The sequence below is a fragment of the Lucilia sericata genome, unplaced genomic scaffold, assembly GCF_015586225.1.
Source record: "Lucilia sericata isolate MDLA Ls3-8-SP2 unplaced genomic scaffold, ASM1558622v1 Contig000039F_arrow, whole genome shotgun sequence".
Taxonomy (NCBI): domain Eukaryota; kingdom Metazoa; phylum Arthropoda; class Insecta; order Diptera; family Calliphoridae; genus Lucilia; species Lucilia sericata.
The window spans coordinates 362,364-388,239 of NW_023994077.1; the positions used below are offsets into that span (position 1 = coordinate 362,364).

The 25,876-nt window shown below is 28.0% G+C and overlaps 2 protein-coding genes across 9 annotated transcripts in view; both read right to left on the reverse strand.

The window, feature by feature from the left end:
* Positions 1 to 4,773: 4,773 nt before the first annotated feature.
* LOC119613372 (NAD kinase-like) lies at positions 4,774 to 7,629 on the reverse strand. The gene is made up of 2 exons (XM_037969401.1): positions 7,621 to 7,629; positions 4,774 to 5,731 (listed from the first exon to the last, which is right to left on the reverse strand). The coding sequence occupies exons 1-2, from the start codon at positions 7,627 to 7,629 to the stop codon at positions 5,438 to 5,440; spliced, it is 303 nt and encodes a 100-aa protein (XP_037825329.1). The 3' UTR covers positions 4,774 to 5,437.
* LOC119613220 (NAD kinase-like) overlaps positions 7,075 to 25,876 on the reverse strand; it is a 30,914-nt gene continuing 12,112 nt past the window's right edge. For 2 of the 8 annotated variants that reach the window (XM_037969186.1, XM_037969178.1), the window contains exons 2-6: positions 20,513 to 21,025; positions 10,358 to 10,675; positions 9,895 to 10,285; positions 9,576 to 9,833; positions 7,091 to 8,032 (exon numbers count right to left, since the gene is read on the reverse strand). In XM_037969186.1, coding sequence (XP_037825114.1) covers positions 7,739 to 8,032; positions 9,576 to 9,833; positions 9,895 to 10,285; positions 10,358 to 10,675; positions 20,513 to 20,931 — 1,680 coding nt within the window. In that variant the 5' untranslated portion in view covers positions 20,932 to 21,025 and the 3' untranslated portion in view covers positions 7,091 to 7,738. Of the gene's footprint in view, positions 8,033 to 9,575; positions 9,834 to 9,894; positions 10,286 to 10,357; positions 10,676 to 14,027; positions 14,814 to 17,925; positions 18,067 to 20,512; positions 21,026 to 25,876 lie in introns of those variants that run through there. The other 6 variants (XM_037969214.1, XM_037969196.1, XM_037969207.1 and 3 more) reach the window with 5 other exon arrangements.

A 25,876-nucleotide genomic window follows, 5' to 3' on the forward strand; every position in this document is an offset into this window, starting at 1 on the left:
ATAGTTCAGACTCTATAGTAGACTATAGTCCACACTATGGACTACACTAAAATATTGTCCAGACTATAGACAAGAATATTTGCTAGTCTGGATCCAGAATATCGACTAGACTATAGTCAAGATTATATATTATACTATAGTCCAAACTATAGACTAAACTATAGTTGAGGCAATACACAAGACTATAGTCCAGACTTTAGACTATATTATACTAGACTGTAGTCCTGGCCATAGACTAGACTAAAGTTCAGACTACAGACTATACTAAAGTTCAGACTACAGACTAGACTAAAGTTCAGACTACAGACTAGACTAAAGTTCAGACTACAGACTAGACTATAGTCCAGATTATATTCCAGACTATAGACCATACTATAGAACAGAATATAGGTCAGACTATAGACTAAACTATAGTGCAGGCTATAGACTAGACTATAGTGCAGACTATAGACTAGACTATAGTGCAGACTATAGACTAGACTATAGTCCATACTATAGACTAGAATATAGTCCAGACTATGGACTAAACTAAAGTCCAGACTATGGACTGGACTACATATAGTTCAGACCTAAACTAAAGACTAGACTATAGACTAGACTGTAGACTAGACTATATACTAGACTATATACTATTGACTATATTACAAACTATAGACCATACTATAGAACAGAATATAGGCCAGACTATAGACTAAACTATAGTGCAGGCTATAGACTAGACTATAGTGCATACTATAGACTAAACTATAATCCATACTATAGACTAGACTATAGTCCAGACTATGGACTAAACTATAGTCCAGACTATGGACTAGACTATATATAGTTCAGACTATATACTAGAGTAGACTATAGCGCAGACTATAGACTATACTATAGACTAGAATATAGCCTAGACTATAGACTACACTATAGACTTTACTATAAACTAGTCTATAGTTTAGACTTTAAATTAGACTATAGTCCAGACTATGGACTAGACAATTGTCCAGACTATCGTCTAGACTACAGTCCAGACTATCGACTAGACTATAGTCGAGATTATAGATTATACTTTAGTCGAGGCCATAGACTATACCATAGTTCAGAATACATACTGTACTACAATTCAGACAATAGACTGGACTATAATCCAGACAATAGACTCTACTATGGTCTAGACTATAGTCCAGACTTTAGACTACATTATACACTATGGTCTAGACTAGAGTAGGCTATAAGCCAGTAAATAGGCTAGGCTACAGGCCAGATTATAGATTAGGCTATAGTGTTGACTATAAACAAGACTATATGGACCAGCCTATAGACTAGACTATACTCCAGTTTATAGACTAGCCTATAAAGTCCAGTTTACAGTTTACATTATAGACCAGACTATCTATAGACCAGACTAAACAGCAGACTATAGACCAGACAATAGCCCAGACTATACTATGGACCAGACTATAGACTAGACTATACTCCAGTCCAGACTAGACTAGACTATAGACCATGCTATAGACTAGACTGTAGTCCAGATTATAGGCCAGACTATAGCCCAGACAATAGATCAGGCTATAAGCCAGACTATAGACTATAGTTCAGATTATAGACTGGACTGGAATATTGTCCAGACTATAGATCAGAACATTTGTTAGCCTGTAGTCTAGATTATAGGCTAAATTATAATCTAGACTAAAGACTAAATAGCCCATATTATAGAATAGACAACTTGAAAAAGGCATTTTTTAAATTTTGTTAAACAAATTTGCTAAATTTCTTTTACTTTCGAATCTATAGAATTGAAAAAATAACACAAAATTTTTCAACAAATTAACTCTATTATTTTAACAAATCTATTTAAGTTCAAAACTGACCACTTGTTTGAATTTTTTTAATGTAATTTAACTATAAACAAAGTATAAACTATTAAATCTATTTAATAAATTTTGCAACATTTACCACAGAAAAAACAAAAATTAGTATTTCTTCTTAAATATTCCTTCCAAATGTTAATGTTTTATATAAAAATCTAACGCCTGCGCCTTAACGAAACCTACAGCATCAAAGGGGGCGTGATATAGTTTAGAAATTTATCCCACCAATCAAGGAAAAAGGATAAAATACTAAGGGGAACTGTTGACAGGATAATAAATTGGATGCTGCCGCTGCTGTAGTTGTTGTTGTTGAAAATAAATTTTGCTAATAAAAAAGCAAATCCACTTGTTGAGTAGAAAAATGCTGAAAATGTCTACGCACACACATCATTAACATGACCATTAAATTTTATAGATCTTATTGTTTTCCATTTTCTAGTTGATTATTTTTTTTTTTGTTTCCTTTTTCTTCAAGGATGTGTTAATGTGTTGAATAGATTTGATGAGGTGTTAAATTTTTTTCTACTTTTTTCCGGTTATAAATTGTAAGTAATTTAAGAAAAAGTAGCAGCAGCTTATCATGTAGAAAATCATTTGGCTCAAAACATACTAACTGACACTCTATGTAGTTAGAACAGGAAACGGAAACATATTTAGATTTGTTTTAGTATGCGTGTGTTTTTATTGTCTTTTGTGTGTAATATTTATATATATGTGTGTTTCTTAAGTAGATTTAAGATTTAATTTTATGATTTTTTTTTTGCCTTTTATGTTGGGTTGTAGAAGAATGATTTATTGTTTTACATTTGTGCTTTTTTTGGAGTTTGTTACTAGAACATGATAGTTGCTGCTTATAGTACTAACTATGTAATACTATGAATTATTGCAAATATGTATTTAATCCTTGCATGTGTATTACGGATGTTAGTTTGTAAAGTAGAAATATAAAATAAGGTATTATTTCCTTTGACTAAAATTAATACTATAGCCTACACTCCGGGATAATCTTTAATTTGAACTAAGTATAATCAGGGCTATAGTGTAGTTTATAGTCTGGACTATAGCTGGTAAATAGTCAGGACTATAGTCTAGTCTATACTATGAACTATGTACTATCGACGATATCGGACTATAGTCTAGATCGGACTATAGACTAGTCTGGTCAATATTCTGGACTAAAGTCTAATCTATAGTCTGAACTATAGTACTATAGTCTAGTCTATAGTATGGACTATAGTCTGGTCTATACTCAGGACTATAGTCTATAGTGTGAGCTATAGTTCATAGACTGGACTATAGTCTAGTCTGTAGTCTTATCAATACCATAGTCCATAGTTTAGTCTAGTTTATGGTCTAGACTAGTTTATAGTCTTGTCTATGGTCTATAGTCTAGCCTATAGTCTAGCCTATAGTCTAGTCTATAGTCTACTCTACAGTGTAGTCTATAGTCTAGTCTATAGTCTAGTCTATAGTCTAGCCTATAGTCTAGTCTATAGTCTAGTCTATAGTCTAGCCTATAGTCTAGCCTATAGTCTAGTCTATAGTCTAGTCTATAGTCTAGTCTATAGTCTAGTATAGTCTAGTCTATAGTCTAGTATAGTCTAGTCTATAGTCTAGTCTATAGTCTAGTCTATAGTCTAGTCTATAGTCTAGTCTATAGTCTAGTCTATAGTCTAGTCTATAGTCTAGTCTATAGTCTAGTCTATAGTCTAGTCTATAGTCTAGTCTATAGTCTAGTCTATAGTCTAGTCTATAGTCTAGTCTATAGTCTAGTCTATAGTCTAGTCTATAGTCTAGTCTATAGTCTAGTCTATAGTCTAGTCTATAGTCTAGTCTATAGTCTAGTCTATAGTCTAGTCTATAGTCTAGTCTATAGTCTAGTCTATAGTCTAGTCTATAGTCTAGTCTATAGTCTAGTCTATAGTCTAGTCTATAGTCTAGGCTATAGTCTAGTCTATAGTCTAGTCTATAGTCTAGTCTATAGTCTAGTCTATAGTCTAGTCTATAGTCTAGTCTATAGTCTAGTCTATAGTCTAGTCTATAGTCTAGTCTAGAATTAGAGAAACGCTTTCTGTGTAATATAATTATTTTAATTTACAAATCAATTAATTCCTTTACTTTTCTGTTTCTACTTACAGGAAAACCAGTTGAAATCTCCACTATAAGTGGTTAATAGTGTTAAGTGTCATTGGTACTTTATTGGATGGAAAAGTCTTAAATACAATTTGAATGGTAAGTGTTTACTAATGTTTAATAATAAAAAGAGATTCTTAAACCTTAAACCTTTCATTTCAATTTCACAAATACTGCGAAAAGTATGGTTTAGTATATTTTTTTCTCTGGCTTCACATGTTAAAGAAAAGTACGAAAGATTAAGAACCACTGTTTAGTAATAAAATAACAAATTAAAGCATACTTTAAGGCTTAGTTGTTTGAAGAAAAAGCTTTTATGGGAACTAGAGTGGCCAGGAGTAGTATTTAAACATTTGAGACATTTAGTCACCGTTAATCCCATTTTTAATACAAAAAAACTCTTTTTAAAAGAAAACAAACACAATTTTCAGTTTTTTTTTATAAACAAGAGTATTTTTTTTATTATTTTTTAACTTTTTAAAAAAATTGTAAAACTTAGTAGAAAAACAGGACCTAAGTAAATTTGAATACAATATTTATTATTTAACGATTAATATTTATACATATAAAAAAAATATTTTATTGTTTTTGTAGTTTTAAGTAGAGTGTGTAGGTGTGTGTGTATCAATGAATATTAAAACTAAAGAAATCTTATTGAAAAGTATACACAAGACAACTATTACAAATCAGCCAAAGATTTTTAGAACAAAACTGAAAAATTTTAACCAAAAATGAAAATTCTCTTTAAACAGCCGGCTTAATTATAAAACAAACTTTGGAATAATAATTTTTAAACAAAATTTCTTTTATGTCTTTCATATTTTATTTTGCCTATTTCTTAGAGGGCGTGTGTGTTGTAACAAAAAAACCCATTAAACAATAATTAGTTAGATTTTTTTTAAATTAAATAGTAATAAATTAAACTAAACACAAAATGTTTAAAACAGTTTGTAACAAAAAAAAAATTAAGCAAAAAAAAAAAACAAATTTGAGCTGTAAAGATTTTACTAATAATGTTTGTTCATTTTTTATCGTTTACACTTTCATTACAAATGTTTTCTGTTTAAATATTTCTAATTGGCAACAATTAAACATTATTACAATTTAACGCTATTCTCTAACATAATACATCATTGCTTTCTAAGACCAATTACAGTTAAGACGATTTCTTTTTCTTTGTTTTTATAAGCTTTTTTTCATTTATTAGTAATTTAAGCTTTTTAGTTTAGTTTTAATTAATTTAATTTATTTTATACCTATTAACACCAACTGAAGCTTATTTAGTATTGCAGCTTGTTTTCTATATATATTTTTGTTTTTAAATGTTTGCCTTAAACATATTGTAGTTGTTTTAATGAAATTTTATGTATTTTATGATTATAATAGTGTTTTTTTTCTTTTGTTTAAATTTAATTGTTTAACAATTATGTTTATTATTGTGTTTTTGTTTAACTATCTAACAAAGAATCGGAGCCTCTTTCCAGCTCATCTAGAGTATCCTCCGAACCTGAAGCGGTCAAGTCCGACAGTTCATCTAAACACTTTTGCTTTTTGCGCACATTCCAGTGCAAACATTCGGCCAACGAATCAAACCAATCGGATATTTGATCTTGAGCACATATACTGGGCACCGGATAAATGGAGGTGGTCACTCTTAAACTATCTCCATGGAAGAGTTCTTGTCGATTGCGACCATCGAAGGATACCCAGGAGGTGTTACGGCTGTCGGGTGATACAGAAATCTGGAGGAAAAGAGTTAAAAAGGGAAGAGTTAGGAAAAACGAAATAGATAATATGGAACAAAATTGAAAATTAAGTACTAAATGGAAAATTTTAGTACTAAATATAAAATTTAGTACTAAATGGAAAATTTTAGTACTAAATGGAAAATTTTGTACATTTAGTTAAATTAAAAAAATGGAAAATTTTTATTCTAAATTGAACATTTAGTACTAAATTAAAAATTGTACTAAATTAAAAATTCAGTATAAAGTTAAAAATTTAGAACAAAATTGTAATTTAGCAAGAAAATTAAATTTAGTACAAGATTGAAGATTTAGTACAAAAAAATGTTGTACAAATAGTAGTACAAAATTTAAAATTTAGTACAGAATTGAAATTTTGTACTAAAATAAAATTTAGAGCAAAAAAGAAAATTTAGTACAAAATTAACAAATTAGTAAAAATAAAAATGTTGTACTAAATTGAAAATTTAAAACAAAATTGAAAAATTAGTACTAAATAAATTAGTAAAAACTTAAGATTTTGTATAAATTTAGTACAAAATTGAACAACTAGTACATAATTGAAAATTAGTACAGAATTGAAATTTAGAACGAAAATAAAATTTAGAACAAAATAGACAATTTAGCACAAAATTTAAAAACTACTACAAATTCGGAAATTTCGTAAAATATTGAGAATTTAAAACAAAATTTTAAATTTAGTACAAATTTTAAAATTTAGTACAAATTAAAAATTTATTACAAAATTAAAATTTAGTACAAAATTAAAATTTAGTGAAAAATTAAAATTTAGTACAAAATCAACATTTAGTAGGAATTTAAAAATTTAGTACGAAATTTAAATTTTAGTACAAAAATTTAGCATGAAAATAAAATATAGTGCAAAATTTATAATTTAATACAAAATTGAGAATTAAGTGCAACATTGAAAATTTAGTACAAATTTGTAAATTTAGTACGAATTTGAAAATTTAGTGCAAAATTCTACTTTTAGTACAAAATTGTAAATTTAGTGCAAAATTCAAAATTTAGTACAAAATTGTAAATTTAGTACAAAATTATAAATTTAGTACAAAATTTTAAAAATTAGAAAAAATCTAAAAATTTAGTACAAAATAAAAAATTTAGCACAAAATTATAAATTTAGTACTAAATTTTGAATTAAGTACTAAATTAAAAGTTTAATGCAAATTTTTTAATTGAAAATTTAGTACAGAACTTAAATTTTCTAAACATTTGAAAATTTAGTACGAATTTTAAAATATAGTACGAAAATTTTAACCAAAAATGAAAATTCTCTTTAAACAGCCGGCTTAATTATAAAACAAACTTTGGAATAATAATTTTTAAACAAAATTTCTTTTATGTCTTTCATATTTTATTTTGCCTATTTCTTAGAGGGCGTGTGTGTTGTAACAAAAAAACCCATTAAACAATAATTAGTTAGATTTTTTTTAAATTAAATAGTAATAAATTAAACTAAACACAAAATGTTTAAAACAGTTTGTAACAAAAAAAAAATTAAGCAAAAAAAAAAAACAAATTTGAGCTGTAAAGATTTTACTAATAATGTTTGTTCATTTTTTATCGTTTACACTTTCATTACAAATGTTTTCTGTTTAAATATTTCTAATTGGCAACAATTAAACATTATTACAATTTAACGCTATTCTCTAACATAATACATCATTGCTTTCTAAGACCAATTACAGTTAAGACGATTTCTTTTTCTTTGTTTTTATAAGCTTTTTTTCATTTATTAGTAATTTAAGCTTTTTAGTTTAGTTTTAATTAATTTAATTTATTTTATACCTATTAACACCAACTGAAGCTTATTTAGTATTGCAGCTTGTTTTCTATATATATTTTTGTTTTTAAATGTTTGCCTTAAACATATTGTAGTTGTTTTAATGAAATTTTATGTATTTTATGATTATAATAGTGTTTTTTTTCTTTTGTTTAAATTTAATTGTTTAACAATTATGTTTATTATTGTGTTTTTGTTTAACTATCTAACAAAGAATCGGAGCCTCTTTCCAGCTCATCTAGAGTATCCTCCGAACCTGAAGCGGTCAAGTCCGACAGTTCATCTAAACACTTTTGCTTTTTGCGCACATTCCAGTGCAAACATTCGGCCAACGAATCAAACCAATCGGATATTTGATCTTGAGCACATATACTGGGCACCGGATAAATGGAGGTGGTCACTCTTAAACTATCTCCATGGAAGAGTTCTTGTCGATTGCGACCATCGAAGGATACCCAGGAGGTGTTACGGCTGTCGGGTGATACAGAAATCTGGAGGAAAAGAGTTAAAAAGGGAAGAGTTAGGAAAAACGAAATAGATAATATGGAACAAAATTGAAAATTAAGTACTAAATGGAAAATTTTAGTACTAAATATAAAATTTAGTACTAAATGGAAAATTTTAGTACTAAATGGAAAATTTTGTACATTTAGTTAAATTAAAAAAATGGAAAATTTTTATTCTAAATTGAACATTTAGTACTAAATTAAAAATTGTACTAAATTAAAAATTCAGTATAAAGTTAAAAATTTAGAACAAAATTGTAATTTAGCAAGAAAATTAAATTTAGTACAAGATTGAAGATTTAGTACAAAAAAATGTTGTACAAATAGTAGTACAAAATTTAAAATTTAGTACAGAATTGAAATTTTGTACTAAAATAAAATTTAGAGCAAAAAAGAAAATTTAGTACAAAATTAACAAATTAGTAAAAATAAAAATGTTGTACTAAATTGAAAATTTAAAACAAAATTGAAAAATTAGTACTAAATAAATTAGTAAAAACTTAAGATTTTGTATAAATTTAGTACAAAATTGAACAACTAGTACATAATTGAAAATTAGTACAGAATTGAAATTTAGAACGAAAATAAAATTTAGAACAAAATAGACAATTTAGCACAAAATTTAAAAACTACTACAAATTCGGAAATTTCGTAAAATATTGAGAATTTAAAACAAAATTTTAAATTTAGTACAAATTTTAAAATTTAGTACAAATTAAAAATTTATTACAAAATTAAAATTTAGTACAAAATTAAAATTTAGTGAAAAATTAAAATTTAGTACAAAATCAACATTTAGTAGGAATTTAAAAATTTAGTACGAAATTTAAATTTTAGTACAAAAATTTAGCATGAAAATAAAATATAGTGCAAAATTTATAATTTAATACAAAATTGAGAATTAAGTGCAACATTGAAAATTTAGTACAAATTTGTAAATTTAGTACGAATTTGAAAATTTAGTGCAAAATTCTACTTTTAGTACAAAATTGTAAATTTAGTGCAAAATTCAAAATTTAGTACAAAATTGTAAATTTAGTACAAAATTATAAATTTAGTACAAAATTTTAAAAATTAGAAAAAATCTAAAAATTTAGTACAAAATAAAAAATTTAGCACAAAATTATAAATTTAGTACTAAATTTTGAATTAAGTACTAAATTAAAAGTTTAATGCAAATTTTTTAATTGAAAATTTAGTACAGAACTTAAATTTTCTAAACATTTGAAAATTTAGTACGAATTTTAAAATATAGTACGAAATTGAGTACAAATTTGAAAATTTAGTACAAAATTTTAAATTTAGTACTAAAAAAATTTTGAACAAAAAATTTAGTACAAAATAAAAAAATTTGAACAAAATTAGAAATTTAGAACAAATTTGAAAATTTAGTACAAATTGATGATTTAGTACAAATTGAAAATTTAGTACAAAACCGGAAAATTTAGTACAATTTGGAAATTTTAGTACAAAATTAGAAACTTAGTACAAGTTTTAAAATTTTTGCTAAGAAAGGAAATCAACCAACCTTCAGTTCAACTCCTGCAGGTACAACAATCGGACGAAAACTTAAAGAATGTGGACAAATGGGTGTGACCATTATCGCGGGTACAGATGGATGAATCATAGAGGCACCAGCTGCCACAGCATATGCTGTACTGCCAGTGGGTGTGGAAACAATTAAGCCATCACCCTGAACAGAAGTAATATACTTGCCATCCAAAAATAAATCAATGTTACTCAGATAGGGGGAAGGGCCACGATCAATAACAACTTCGTTGAGAACCTTTAAAAACAACAAAAACCCATTAGAATACCATTTTATATGCAAACTTAAAACAACCTACCAATATATTTGTGGAAGGTGTTCTAGAACAACCTTTGCCTACCGTTGGTATACCCGAGCAGGAATCCATTGATACACCACTGTCCGCCGACATGCTGCAATTCAATTGTGGCGTCAGTTCGGAGGAATCTTTACGACGATCTGTCTTTCTGTAGATAACGCAACGCAAACGGCTGCGCAATGTTAAAGCGGCATGACCTTCTAAAACATTTGTAACTTGTTCTTGAAAATTATCAAACTGGAATGGTGTCAAAAAACCCAAAGAGCCCAAATGGAAGGCCATGACGGGCGGCACAGATTGTTGGAACAAAAGAGAGGCATATAGAAGAGTACCATCACCACCCAAGCAAACAATGAAATCTATGCGATCTGTTAAATCATCACGACCATCTCTGTTAAAAAAAAACAATAATCACAAATTAGTTTTTTTTTTCAAAAATATTAATTTATAAATGAAAACTTACTTGAATGTTACCAATTTTTCCTTAACCGATTGAAATTTCTTATCTTCTTGTAAGAGTGGGTCATCTAAGACGGCTGATTCCACCCACACAACCATGTGTTTTTCTTGTACCAACCATTCAACTAATTGTACAAATGGTGCCAGCACCATAGAGTCACGTACTTTTTTTATAACCAATACCGTTAGCGGGGGTTTGTACCAGGTAAGACGCTGACTGGCAGGGTCTTGTATTTGCATAACCATGGCCGGATTTTTCATTATACGTCCACATGGTCCAAATTGTTGAAAAGGTGAGGGGGCATTTAAACTTCGTGTGCGCCTGAGGAAGAAAAAAAAACAAAATTTGTTTGATTAAAAATTAAAGTCTTTTAAGAGTCTGTAAATCATTAAAACAATCTTTCATAATTAATGATTTTATTTGGTTTTTGATTTAAAATTTGCCTTAAAGGGTCTTTTATTTAAAATGATTGATTTTCAAGTGGCAGTCGGATTATTGTTGTTAATTTAATTTAATACATTTCCTTTATGATGAGTAATTAATATTTAAACATTTTTTGTTGTTATTGAAACTTTTAAGATTTATTAAACATTTACATGTAATTTAATGTGGGTAATTTAAATAAAAACTAAATCAATTACAATCGGCATAATTACTCTTTTGAAAGCCTTCGGTTGTGTATTTTTTGGTTAAATTTATAACAAATACATTTCTTAAAATAGTTGTTTAAATCGATTACTTAATTAATTTATTTAATGATGTTGATAATTAAATCAATTACATTACAGGTATCATGTAGTATTGAAACGACTACTGGGTCTTATTTAGTACCAAATTGAAAAATTAGTACCAAATTTAAAATTTTTTACAAATTTGCAAATTTTGTACAAATTTGCAAATTTAGTTCAAAATTTAATATTTAAAACAAAATCGAAATTCTTTACTATATTTTAAAATTAACACACAATAGTCTAATCTATAGTCTAGTCAGTCTATAGTCAAGTCTATAGTCTAGTCAGTCTATAGTCTAGTCAGTCTATAGTCTAGTCTATAGTCTAGTCTATAGTCTAGTCTATAGTCTAGTCTATAGTCTAGTCTATAGTCTAGTCTATAGTCTAGTCTATAGTCTAGTCTATAGTCTAGTCTATAGTCTAGTCTATAGTCTAGTCTATTGTCTAGTCTATAGTCTAGTCTATAGTCTAGTCTATAGTCTGGTCTATTGTCTAGTCTATAGTCTAGTCTATTGTCTAGTCTATAGTCTAGTCTATAGTCTAGTCTATAGTCTAGTCTATAGTTTAGTCTATTGTCTAGTCTATAGTCTAGTCTATTGTCTAGTCTATAGTCTAGTCTATAGTCTAGTCTATAGTCTAGTCTATAGTCTAGTCTATAGTCTAGTCTATAGTCTAGTCTATAGTCTAGTCTATAGTCTAGTCTATAGTCTAGTCTATAGTCTAGTCTATAGTCTAGTCTATAGTCTAGTCTATAGTCTAGTCTATAGTCTAGTCTATAGTCTAGTCTATAGTCTAGTCTATAGTCTAGTCTATAGTCTAGTCTATAGTCTAGTCTATAGTCTAGTCTATAGTCTAGTCTATAGTCTAGTCTATAGTCTAGTCTATAGTCTAGTCTATAGTCTAGTCTATAGTCTAGTCTATAGTCTAGTCTATAGTCTAGTCTATAGTCTAGTCTATAGTCTAGTCTATAGTCTAGTCTATAGTCTAGTCTATAGTCTAGTCTATAGTCTAGTCTATAGTCTAGTCTATAGTCTAGTCTATAGTCTAGTCTATAGTCTAGTCTATAGTCTAGTCTATAGTCTAGTCTATAGTCTAGTCTATAGTCTAGTCTATAGTCTAGTCTAGTCTAGTCTATAGTCTAGTCTATAGTCTAGTCTATAGTCTAGTCTATAGTCTAGTCTATAGTCTAGTCTATAGTCTAGTCTATAGTCTAGTCTATAGTCTAGTCTATAGTCTAGTCTATAGTCTAGTCTATAGTCTAGTCTATAGTCTAGTCTAGTCTATAGTCTAGTCTATAGTCTAGTCTATAGTCTAGTCTATAGTCTAGTCTATAGTCTAGTCTATAGTCTAGTCTATAGTCTAGTCTATAGTCTAGTCTATAGTCTAGTCTATAGTCTAGTCTATAGTCTAGTCTATAGTCTAGTCTATAGTCTAGTCTATAGTCTAGTCTATAGTCTAGTCTATAGTCTAGTCTATAGTCTAGTCTATAGTCTAGTCTATAGTCTAGTCTATAGTCTAGTCTATAGTCTAGTCTATAGTCTAGTCTATAGTCTAGTATATAGTCTAGTCTATAGTCTAGTCTATAGTCTAGTCTATAGTCTAGTCTATAGTCTAGTCTATAGTCTAGTCTATAGTCTAGTCTATAGTCTAGTCTATAGTCTAGTCTATAGTCTAGTCTATAGTCTAGTCTATAGTCTAGTCTATAGTCTAGTCTAGTCTAGTCTATAGTCTAGTCTATAGTCTAGTCTATAGTCTAGTCTATAGTCTGGTCTATAGTCTAGTCTATAGTCTAGTCTATAGTCTAGTATATAGTCTAGCCTATAGTCTAGTCTACAGTCTAGTCTATAGTCTAGTCTATAGTCTAGTCTATAGTCTAGTTTAGAGTCTAGTCTATAGTCTAGTCTATAGTCCAGTCTATAGTCTAGTCTATAGTCTAGTCTATAGTCTAGCCTATAGTCTGGTCTATAGTCTAGTCTATAGTCTAGTCTATAGTCTAGTCTATAGTCTGGTCTATAGTCTAGTCTATAGTCTGGTCTATAGTCTAGTCTATAGTCTGGTCTATAGTCTAGTCTATAGTCTAGTATATAGTCCAGTCTATAGTCTAGTCTATAGTCTAGTCTATAGTCTAGTGTATAGTCTAGTGTATAGTCTAGTCTAAGGTCTAGTCTAGAGTCTAGTCTATAGTCTAGTCTATAGTCTAGTCTATAGTCCAGTCTATAGTCTAGTGTATAGTCTAGTGTATAGTCTAGTCTATACTCCAGTCTATAGTCTAGTCTATAGTCTAGTCTATAGTCCAGTGTATAGTCTAGTCTATAGTTTAGTCTATAGTTTAGTCTATAGTCTAGTCTATAGTCTAATCCATAGTTCATTCTATAGTCCGGTCTATAGTCCAGTCTATAGTCTAGTCTATAGTAGAAATAACCAACACAAACCAAGAAATTGTGAAAGTATTGGAACTGCCTAGAGTTCGTTTTGTCGTCTGATGCTCGGGTCGTTTGGGACCATGTTTTAAATTATTCTAAAACCCTTAAAAATTGTAAGCAAAAGCAACCAAAGTCTTTGCTTTAAATTTAGAGTTCGACTTTAAACTTTTAGTACAAAAATGTTGCTATTAACAATGCAATTATAGTGTTTATACACAAAATTTATTTATTTATATTTTAAATTTAAGAATTTCAACACTAAACAACAAATTTGCATACATTGGTATGAGTATATTTTATATTTTTATAAAATCTAACACGTAATTAAGGTGAACAATGAAATTGAACGAACGAACACACAATAATAATTTTAATAATATTGACATTATAAAACTATTAAGATATAAACGAAGTGTAAGTTTGTTTGTTTGTTGTTAGGAGAAGGCTAAAAAAAAGACGCACCTTTAATTTAAAATTATAATAATATTTTAATTTAAAATTTTCTTTGTGTTTTTTCACCTTAAAATACGCAAAGACGGTGGTACTTTGTCCATTAGAGACATATTTTCCAAATTACTGGCTGAGGAGTTTAAATCACCTCCAAAACCATTTTCTAACATGGTGCCACCATGTATATTATATTCTTCCATGCTGGCAGGAGATTCACGACCAAAAGCCTCCTGCAACAGCTGTTGATGACGTCGAGGCAAGGGTAACATATTTTATTTTTTGCTTAATTTGTAAACAATTTTTTAAAACTTTTATAAAAAAAAATTTACACAATATTTTTTTGTTTCAAATGTGTTTTAACGTTTTCAAGAATTTTAAGAAAATTGTATAAAAAAACAAGTTGCCGAACTTGTTAGGCGCTCTTGTTGTTATTGAGACAAGATTTTAACTAAACAGCAACAATTTTTTTTAATGAGTTTTATTTTTTTATTTTTAAAGTTAAATAATATACAGTATTAAGAAAACAGTATTAAATAAAATTAATGTTTGAATATATAGACACGACTAAAAATTGTCTCGAGATTGAAATAATAAATAATAATATAAGAAAACAAAATTAAATAAAAATTCACAATCTTTTTTTTAACTTTTTTTTGTGTGGTATGAACGAAGGTTACATTAATACTGGTAAAAAAAGTTAACATTTATTGCCAATAAACCTTTTTGGCTTGAAATTGAAAATTCAGTTTTAGTATTATTTTTTTTACTTTTTTTATTTATAGTATTTAAAAAAATAATAATTATTTATTTAGGCAACAAAAAAAACCAGGGAGAGCAGCAGAGAGATTCTGCTAATACTTAATAAAAAGCAAAAAAAAAAAAACAAAATTAAACAGCAACATGCTGTTTTATTAATTATTTATATATTGGCAACTCTCAAGTGTATTTGTTATTGTTTATGCTGTTGTTTTTTGCTTCTTTCTTACTGTCATCCCAGTTGTTATTATGCCTTAGAAAGAGAGAATTAAATAAACAGTTGCAAATTGGAATTGAGTAACTGGTTAATCGATTAATATGACTACAACAAGAATTATCTCTTGTTTTTAGTTTCAAGATTAGAATTTTAAAACAATTCCTTAAAGTTTTTTAAAAAATAGTTGAATTTAATGAACTTAATTTAAATTTAAGTAGATTTGAAGGTTATGGTTAGAGAATTTTGATTTGAAGTTCGATTGGTGGCAAAAAAATCTTTAAATAGATGTCTTAGTCATCACCTTCTCTTTAGATTGGAAAATATTCCATTATCACGACCAAACAAATTTAACAAAATTGAAAATGTAGTACAAGTAAGTAGTTGAGTAAGTCTGTCAGACCGAAGGTAAGGGGTTCGATTCCTTCAACAGTCTGTAAGAGAGCGCACAACAGGCCCGATGGGGAACTAGGCGTATTTCTTTGGATTTGATAAAACATACATCCTCCTTTCTAACTAACTAACTAACTAACTAACTAACTAACTAACTAACTAACTAACTAACTAACTAACTAACTAACTAACTAACTACTAACTAACTAACTAACTAACTAACTAACTAACTAACTAACTAACTAACTAACTAACTAACTAACTAACTAACTAACTAACTAACTAACTACTAACTAACTAACTAACTAACTAACTAACTAACTAACTAACTAACTAACTAACTAACTAACTAACTAACTAACTAACTAACTAACTAACTAACTAACTATCTAACTAACTAACTAACATATCCAGCTGCCCTCGTTATAAGCAAAATTTGTAAACCTTTATCTAAATATTTCCCAGCAAATAATATCAAATTTTGTTAATGAATAACGTAGTTATTTCATATATTACTTGGTAATCGGTCGTTAACAATTTCGTTTCATTTCATTTAGTTGAATGGGTTTTGTACATTGAAGTAGCACTACGGATCCTAGAGATTTCAGTAGTCTATTAAGAAAACTTTGATTTATGCTTTCATGGATTACCCCTTTCAAATAACACGATAATGGATCATTGAGTAAGCTGATAGACTTACTTACATTTGCAATCAGTTACTTTTTGCACCACTTCTAACAAACATAAGTAGTTATGCACCCCACAAGTAACTACTTCCCTCTTGCTCCATTATTACTTGTCTGCTTAGCATGTAAGTAAAGTTTCTGCTAAGTTGTTAGTACAAAAAGAGGAAAGTTGGTTGTGTATTTCAAATTTGACACTCTAACACATTTTTGTAATAATAATAGGCGTAATTCTGTTTCTTTATACGCAGATTTTTTTGGACACCATAAATAATTGTTAGTTTTTTTTTAACAAACCTCATTTGTTGAAAATTTAATAAGATTTCTTTATTGTTAGATTGTTTGTCTGTCAGTTCAACTCATAGCTAATTAATTGTTTGCAATTATTTTTGGTAGAAATGTTTGTTGAAATTTTTTCTGCACTTATGCAATAGCCGAGACAAAGTACTTTTATTGATTGATGTCTATTTAATAATGATCTTTGATCATTAAACCCCATTGTGCCCCCTGGGGTTTAACGAAATGTATTAATAAAGAGTTTGTTTTTTTTTTTGTACTTGATTTTAAATAATTGAATATTTATAGTTTTTTGTGCGATTCCGTCGTTAATGCTTGAGTTACACTCAAAGAAATATTTCTTTTTAAATCGTTTGAATATCTTAATATTTCCTATAGGGTATTTACAGAACTGTTTCCAGTAACTAGTCCATTGAGGAAAAGTTTTAGTTCTATAAATAGTATCTTGGCAATATATAGAAAAGTGTTGACTTGTTTAGATGAAACAGTCTACAATCTTGAATATATATCATTTTATAAACTTGACTGTAGATCAGTCTATAGTCTTGACTATAGATCAGTCTATAGTCTTGATTATATATCAGTCTATAGTCTCGACTACAGATCAATCTATAGTCTTGACTATAGATCAGTATATAGTCTTGACTATCGATCAGTCAATAGTCTTAACTATAGATCAGTCTATAGTCTTGACTGTAGATCAGTCGATAGTCTTGACTATAGATCAGTCTATAGTCTAGACTATAGATCAGTCTCTAGTCTTGACTATATCAGTCTATAGTCTTGGCTATAGATCAGTCTATGGTCTTGACTATACATAGATCTTTCTATAGTCTCGACTATAGATAAGTTTATAGACTTGACTATAGATAAGCCTATAGTCTTGACTAAAGATCTGTCAATAGCCTTGACTATAGACTATAGATTAGTCTATAGTCTTGACTATAGATTAGTCTGTAGTCTTACTACAGATTAGTCTATAGTCTTGACTATAGTTTAGTCTATAGCCTTGACTATAGTCTTGACTATAGATTGGTCTACAGTCTTTACTAGAGATTAGTCTATAATCTTGACTATAAACCAGTCTGTAATCTTGACTATAGATCAGTCTATTGTCTTGACTATAGATCAGTCTATAGACTTGACTATAGATCAGTTTATAGTCTTGACTATAGATCATTCTATAGTCCTGACTATAGATAGGTCTATAGTCTTGACTACAGATAGGTCTATAGTCTTGACTATAGATCAGTCTATAGTCTTGACTATAGATAGGTCTATAGTCTTGACTATAGATAGGTCTATAGTCTTGACTATAGATAGGTCTATAGTCTTGACTATAGATAGGTCTATTGTTTTGACTATAGATAGGTCTATAGTCTTGACTATAGATAAGTCTATAGTCTTAACTATAGATCAGTCTATAGTCTTACCGTAGATTAGTCTATTGTCTTGACTTTTTGTTTGAACACATTTTCATTAAACGTCAGTTTTGTAAAACACCAGTTAAACGGAGTTTAACTAAATATTATATTATTAATAATATGAAATGATTCAGTTTTTTAATAAATTTTATTATTGATAATTTTATAAAAACACTCTTTTATGTTCATTAAAAACCTACACATTTCTTAAAACCTTAAATTTTTTCCGCAAAAGAAATTACCCGTAGTTTAAAAATACGACCCCAAAAACCGCTACCAAGCTTTAGCAAAGTCTGCTGCAAACTAAATAAGTTAATTTCTATAAAAATACCTTTAAGTCTGACTTAATGAAAGTTGGTTCAGTTGATCGTCTGCCTTTTCAAGTTTAATAAAAGAACGCGTGAAAATAATTTAATTTATTTAAAAATGATTAATTAAAAATTCTAAAAGAAATTTGCATTTGCTGGCGTATTTAAAACAAAATAAGAAATTAAATTAAACTTAAAAAAGAACAAGCAACAAGAAAGTTGTAAAAATAAATAGAACTTTTTATTTTTATAGCATAAAACCAAAATTTTATATTAAAAAAAAAAAATAAACAATTTGGTTTTATTCCACAAAATAAAATTCTTAACAAAGAGGTCCGGTTCATAACTATTTAAAGATATTTATCTTTTATTCCAAAAAAAAAAAAATAAATAAACATAAACAAAAAGTTGTTGAGATTTATGGCGCTTTGCACAAACTGGTACGAAATTCATAGTTTTTTTTGTTTTTGTTATTTTAACCAAAAAAATCTTTTTAAAATTCTTTAAATGTTTTTTTTTTTCTTCTGGTTTTTAAAATGTTGCCTAAGGTTAGTAATTTATTTATGGTAGATTATAATAACGGGTTTTTACTGTAGTTGGGGCAAATTAATGAGAGATTAGTTTTGCTAGAGAGAGAAAAAAATAAAGCTTTTCCTTAAAAAGAAGCTTTTTTTGCCATAAGTTTAATTTTAATGTTAAACAGCCTCAATATGTTTGTTGCTTGCCAACTGTTAAGTTGAATGTTAAACTTTAACATTTCAACATCCTCGATAGTATAGTGGTCAGTATCCCCGCCTGTCACGCGGGAGACCGGGGTTCAATTCCCCGTCGGGGAGATGTGTGTAAAATTTTTTTTAAATTTTTTTTTAAAATATTATATTTTTAAATTAGTTTTATTAATTTTATATTATAGTTCAATATTTTTTATAAATTCCTCGATAGTATAGTGATTAGTATTAACCGCTTTTAGTAGATAAATTTTTATCAAAATATAAAATTTTTTATAATAAAACTTGTTTCTCCAAATTCATCTCCACTTCGCCATCAATAACAATTTATGTTTATTTGCCAAGATCTGCAGCACGTGCTACACATTTGGGTAAATTCCATTTAAGCATTTTATTTTTAAAGCAAAACAATAAACAAATGTATCTCCTATTTTTAGAATTATTATTAATTTATTTCTGCAATTGAATAAACAAATTAGACAAAAACAAGACGTCTTAACAAGATACTTTTCTATACAAAAACTGTCTTAACAAGACACTTTTCTATAGGAAAACTGTCTTAACAAGACACTTTTCTATAAGAAAACTGTCTTAACAAGACACTTTTCTATAAGAAAACTGTCTTAACAAGACACTTTTCTATAAGAAAACTGTCTTAACAAGACACTTTTCTATAAGAAAACTGTCTTAACAAGATTCTTTTCTATACAAAAACTGTCTTAACAAGACACTTTTCTATAGGAAAACTGTCTTAACAAGACACTTTTCTATAAAAAACTGTCTTAACAAGACACTTTTCTATAGGAAAACTGTCTTAACAAGACACTTTTCTATAAGAAAACTGTCTGCACAACACACTTTTCTAAAGGAAAAATGTCTTAACAAGACACTTTTTATAGGAAAACTGTCTTAACAAGACACTTTTCTATAAAAAAACTGTCTTAACAAGCCACTTTTCTATAAGAAAACTGTCTTAACAAGACACTTTTCTATAAGAAAACTGTCTTAACAAGATACTTTTCTATACAAAAACTGTCTTAACAAGACACTTTTCTATACAAAAACTGTCTTAACAAGACACTTTTCTATAGGAAAACTGCCTTAACAAGACACTTTTCTATACAAAAACTGTCTTAACAAGACATTTTTCTATACAAAAACTGTCTTAACAAGACACTTTTCTTTTGGAACACTGTCTTAGCAAGACACTATTCTATAGGAAAACTGTCTCAACAAGACACTTTTCTATAGGAAAACTGTCTCAACAAGACACTTTTCTATAGGAAAACTGTCTCAACAAGACACTTTTCTATAGGAAAACTGTCTCAACAAGACACTTTTTATAGGAAAACTGTCTTAGCAAGACACTTTTCTTTTGGAAAATTGTCTTAGCAAGACACTTTCTAAAACAAGATAGATTTCTATAGAAAAGTATTTCGTCATATAACTATAATTAGAGATTTAAAAAATACAATTGAATTGTTTCAATAATTAAACAATAAATATTTATTTAATATTTAAACAATTTAATTTACTAACTAAAACAAAAACAAATACCAGATTTCACATGTTTTCACAATTAAAATTTGCTAAATCATTTAAAATCGAAAAAAAAATTATCAAGTCTAACAACGTTTAAACAAATGCAAAATAAATAGCTGAGTCATAAATGTACTCGAACAATTTGTTTTAATAGATAAATAAATTGTAATTTTTCATAACATATTAGAAAACTAAAACAAACAACTTACGGCCAAGTTCCCGAACGACGTCTTCTAGTAGTCGAAGAGAAATAATTTAAATTCTCATCATCATCTAAACTAGATGAAGAATCACCACGATTTAATTTCTGTTTATTCATAAAATTTAAATGTTTTATTTTATTTGTTAAATTATCCATGACACAATTGCCATTTAAATCTTTTAATTTTGGGAGCTTAGTGGACTCTGTACTGGCATGATGTTGCTGATGCGAACGTTGCTGTTGAGGATTGTAATTGTTTGAGGCATTACGTTGCAAACACATGCGAGTCATTGTGCTAAAACCATCGTAGGTGTGATGATGTTGCAGATGATGTTGCGGTTGTTGAAAGGATAATTTATAATTTAAACGTTCTTCTAGGCGGGTTTTATGTAAAGTGGCCAAATCAATATCTGATACACAAGCCATTTTGTTTTGTAGTTAATTTTTTGAAATATTCTATTTGCTGTTAGTTTTCTCTATTGCTATTTTATAGTATTTATATTTCTAATTAACAGCTGATCTATTGTTTAATCAATGTAATCAATTTTTTTATTATTTATTTGTATTGGTTTTATTGGCATTATAAAGTATATTAATGATCTTTAGTCTCTATTTGTTAATAGGGTTATAAAGGTTCAATATAATTATCATGTCTGGTTAAATATATTTTATTTAGATTTAATACGCCATAAGTTTAAAAATACAACAACTATAATGCAAAAAGTTAAAAAAAAATGCAATAGATTTTTTTATTATTTATAATTTTTAAGATTGACTCTTGAACTTCATCGGAAGATTGATTTCTTTTAGGAAAATATATACTTCAGATAGTTTTAGTTAAGAAACGTTTCTTCTTTTGGAAGACAGTTTTCGTATAGAAAAGTATCTTCTTTGGGGAAAACAGTTTTCGTATAGAAAAGTATCTTCTTTGGGGAAGACAGTTTTCATATAGAAAAGTTTCTTCTTTGGGGAAGACAGTTTTCGTATAGAAAAGTGTCTTCTTTTGGAACACAGTTTTCGTATAGAAAAGTGTCTTCTTTAGGAAAACAGTTTTCGTCTAGAAAAGTGTCTTCTTGGGGAAGACAGTTTTCGTATAGAAAAGTGTCTTCTTGGGGAAGACAGTTATCGTAAAGAAAAGTGTCTTCTTGGGGAAGACAGTTTTCGTATAGAAAAGTGTCTTCTTGGGAAAGACAGTTTTCGTATAGAAAAGTGTCTTTTTAGGGAAGACAGTTATGGTAAAGAAAAGTGTCTTCTTGGGGAAGACAGTTTTCATATAGAAGAGTGTCTTCTTGGGGAAGACAGTTTTCTCTCTTGAAAGACTGTATTTGCTTAGAAAAAGTCTTCCTTAACAGTTTTTACTAGGAATGTGTTTTCCTAAAGTAGTATTTGCATAAAGTTAGTATTTGTTCACTTTCCATCCCTGTTTGTCATTATTGTTTACATGAAACAAATTGCAAGTAAAACAAAACACTTTGAAACGTTTTGAAAACGAAACAAAAATTTTAACAATTTCAAAAGAATTCCAAAAGTTTATTTTTTTCTTTCAATAAAAAACAACTTTAAAAGACAAGTTAATAAAGAAATAACAACCTGTTCAGTTAAAAGAAGCTACTGGTTAGTTTAATGATGTTTTGGAAAAAAATTAAAAACCAAAAAGACAACAACATAACCTTGATCTGTTTAACACACAATAAACAAGATGATGCATGCCAACTATAAAATAGTAGACAAAAATATTGACTTTTTGGCTTGCCAAAAATTATTTAAAAAAAAACAACTAACCAACATTCCAAAAAAGCCACCTGACACTTGAGATCTTAAATCTCACAACTATTAGCGAAAGTGTAAAATATTTAAATAAATACAAAACAAACTATGAAAATAATAATTATGAAATCTTTAAAGTGATCGAACGATAATGACCAAGTTTAAAATACTATTTTAATTTAGTTCCGGTATAATTAACGAAAAAAAATAACAAAAAAATAACCGAAAACAGAAAATAAAATTCAAATTTATTTAATCGTCATATACAAAGTCAATTTGAATTTTTAAACTTATTTAAATATTCCATTTTAAAACCGTTATTTTATGTTAAAAATCACAACCGTTTTTTTAAGAAGAAATGTCAAAAAACCTTTTCCGTATGACAAATACATATTTACCTAAAAAATAAACTAAAAAGAGTAACAAAATAAAGACAACAACAAAAGGGTTATTGACCATCTATATAGTATCTCCAACCCAAAAGAACAACAAAGTTATTAATATAAACAACCATGACAAACATATAACGGTAAAAATTTACAGATTTCTGCAAGAATTAGAGCAGAAATAAAAAATGACAATTTCTTTATAAGGGCCCATAAGTCTTTTCCCCTTTACCCCTTTTTGAAAATAATACATAATGACATTGTTGTAAACTTTTTTATGGACTTAGAATCCAAGTCTTAGACACATGTGGATAAATAAAACTAATCTTTATGCAGATAATATACATTTAGTACTTATTAAGTAGTAAGTAAATGTTTTGGTACTTTTTTTAGTACAGTAGTTTAGTACACATGTAGTTGGTAACTTAAGTTTTTTTTGTTAGAAGGTTTAGCACGTATATATTATTTACTAGTGCTCTTGGCTGGTGGTATGATTTTTGTGTAAATTATTTTATACTTGACATTAATTTGAAATTTAAATAGCCATGGAAAAACCTCATTGTTAAATGTTAAGAACATTATATTATACAAATATTTGCAAACATATACAGAAAAATATGTACATATATAAAATATATTTAATATTTCAAATAATTGCAAATTTTCTAAAAGAAAAATTAAATGTCAACGAAAATTATTGAGAATTCTAACAGGTGTAGGAGATTTCAGAATATTCTTTATAATTTAAAAAATTAAAAACTAATTACTTAATTACTTGTTTTCCATTCAACGACGTCAGAAGAAACGTTTTGATAAGAAGACACATCCCAAAGAAGACACTTTTCTAAACGAAAACTGTCTTCGCCAAGAAGATACTTTTCTATACGATAACTGTCTTCCCAAAGAAGATACTTTTATATACAAAAACTGTCCTAAAGAAGACACTTTTCTAAACGAAAACTGTCTTCCCCAAGAAGACACTTTTCTAAACGAAAACTGTCTTCCCCAAGAAGACACTTTTCTATACGAAAACTGTCTTCCCCAAGAAGACACTTTTCTATACGCAAACTGTCTTTCCCAAGAAGACACTTTTCTATAAGAAAACTGTCTTCCCCAAGAAGACACTTTTCTATACGAAAACTGTCTTCCCCAAGAAGACACTTTTCTATACGAAAACAATCTTCCCCAAGAAGACATTTTTCTATACGAAAACTATATTCCCCAAGAAGACACTTTTCTATACGAAAACTGCCTTCCTAAAGAAGACACTTTTCTATATGAAAACTGTCCCAAAGAAGACACTGTCTTCTTTAAGAAGACACTTTTCTATATGAAAACTGTCCTTTCAATATTTCATATTTTGTTAAAAATGTTTTTTTTAGCGGAAATTTTGTTTAACAAAATTATTTGAATATCATCAGCTGTCTGGAGATTGATTTATTACATAAAACGTGATGTTTTTTTACAAAAAAATAACTTGAATAAAATATCTAGAATTAATGAAAAAATTCTCAAGCTGTAATTCCCCTTTAAAAATAATTTATTACTTTGTTTTATTGTTAAAGAAAAAACAATTTGTAAATTACACGGAAATTCATTATTATTGCCTTAAAATTAAAATCATAATTTTAACGGAAATCTTTACTATTAGACACAAAGGAAAAACAAATAAATCCTTGTGAATTTATTAAAGAAAATTTTATAAAAAAAAAAACAAAAGAAATAAATAAATTTTCAAGTCAATGGCAATAAATCAATAACAAAAGATTAAATAAGAAAATTGAGCATACAGATATGACGCATTATTAAAAAGAAAATTGTTGTAAAGAAAAGGCAAATTAATTAAATAATTAGCAAAAAAAGGCAAAGTAAAGCAATAAAAACTTATAGAAAATTTACCAATAAAATAAACAAAGAAATTTGTTTGTTTATTTTAAAGGAAAAACAAGAAAATTGTATAAAGAATTTAGTCTAAGATACAAAGAAAAACTATTACGTATTTTCAAACAGAAATAAGTAGAAACAAGTTCTGTAAGTAATTGTAACACCCCTGACTCTTTTGACCATAACTAAAGCCAAGCAAGTTGGTAACAGAAAAACTTGGTCAATTGAGCAATAATTGAAATACTTAGTATACAGTTTACATGCTAGTAACTAATATAGGAAAATGGTTTAGTAGGTTTCTAGTTATGGGGACATAAATATATAAATTTAAGCGCCATTCAAGCAGTTAACCACCTCTACGTATAATTTACGAGTTTGTCACCACTTGGTAATAAATTCAACATGCGTTACTCTTAAGTTAAGTTACTAATGATCATTAAATATTGATTGTAATATAATAACACTGAGAGGAATGTTAAGGAATTGAAACAGTTTTGTTGTTGTTTTTTTTTTCAATGAAAGGGAATTTTGTGTTTTTTTTTTCGCTTTTGTTTTGGCCCTGGAGTTTGTTGTCTTTTTGTAGTTGTTGTATTAGTATGTGAAATTATGTCAACTTTAATTGGTAGTAACGGTATTGATTGTTATTGACCATCAATAGTTTTTTTTGTTGGGGTCTGTCTGTCTCTTTTTAAAGAACATTAAATGATAATTTGTTTAGGTCTGTTTAACTTTTTGTTTATATTTTGTTTTTTTTTTTTTTTTTTTGTTTTTAATGTCTTCCTCTTCTTCTTTCGCTTTTGTTTAGGGCCTAAACTTCAGTTTTATATAGGGAAAAAGAGAAAGCTTTTCTTTTTGTAAATTTATTTAATTAAGTGTTGTAATTTACTTGTCACGTTTGATTTTTGTTAAGATAAAACAAATTGATGACTAATGCGGGCGTTTCAAGGGGTATTGCAGAGAGTATGAGTGAGAGAAATATAGACAAAAGAAAATTTGACATTTAGTGCAGTTCGAACGAAATCTTGTTTCCCCAAGAAGACACTTTTTTATACGAAAACTAACTTGCCATAGAAGACACTTTTCTATGCTATAACTGTCTTGCCTAAGAAGACACTTTTCTTTAACAAAACTGTCTTTCAAAGACCACTATTCTATACCAAAACTAACTTCTCTAACTAAAGACCCAATGAAGACTATTTTCTATAAGAAAACTAACGTCCGAAAGACACTTTTCTATAAAAAACTGTCTTCCCCAAGAAGACACTTTTCACGATGAACACTTTCTAAACGAAAACTCGCCAAGAAGACACTTTTCTATACAAAAACTTTCTTCC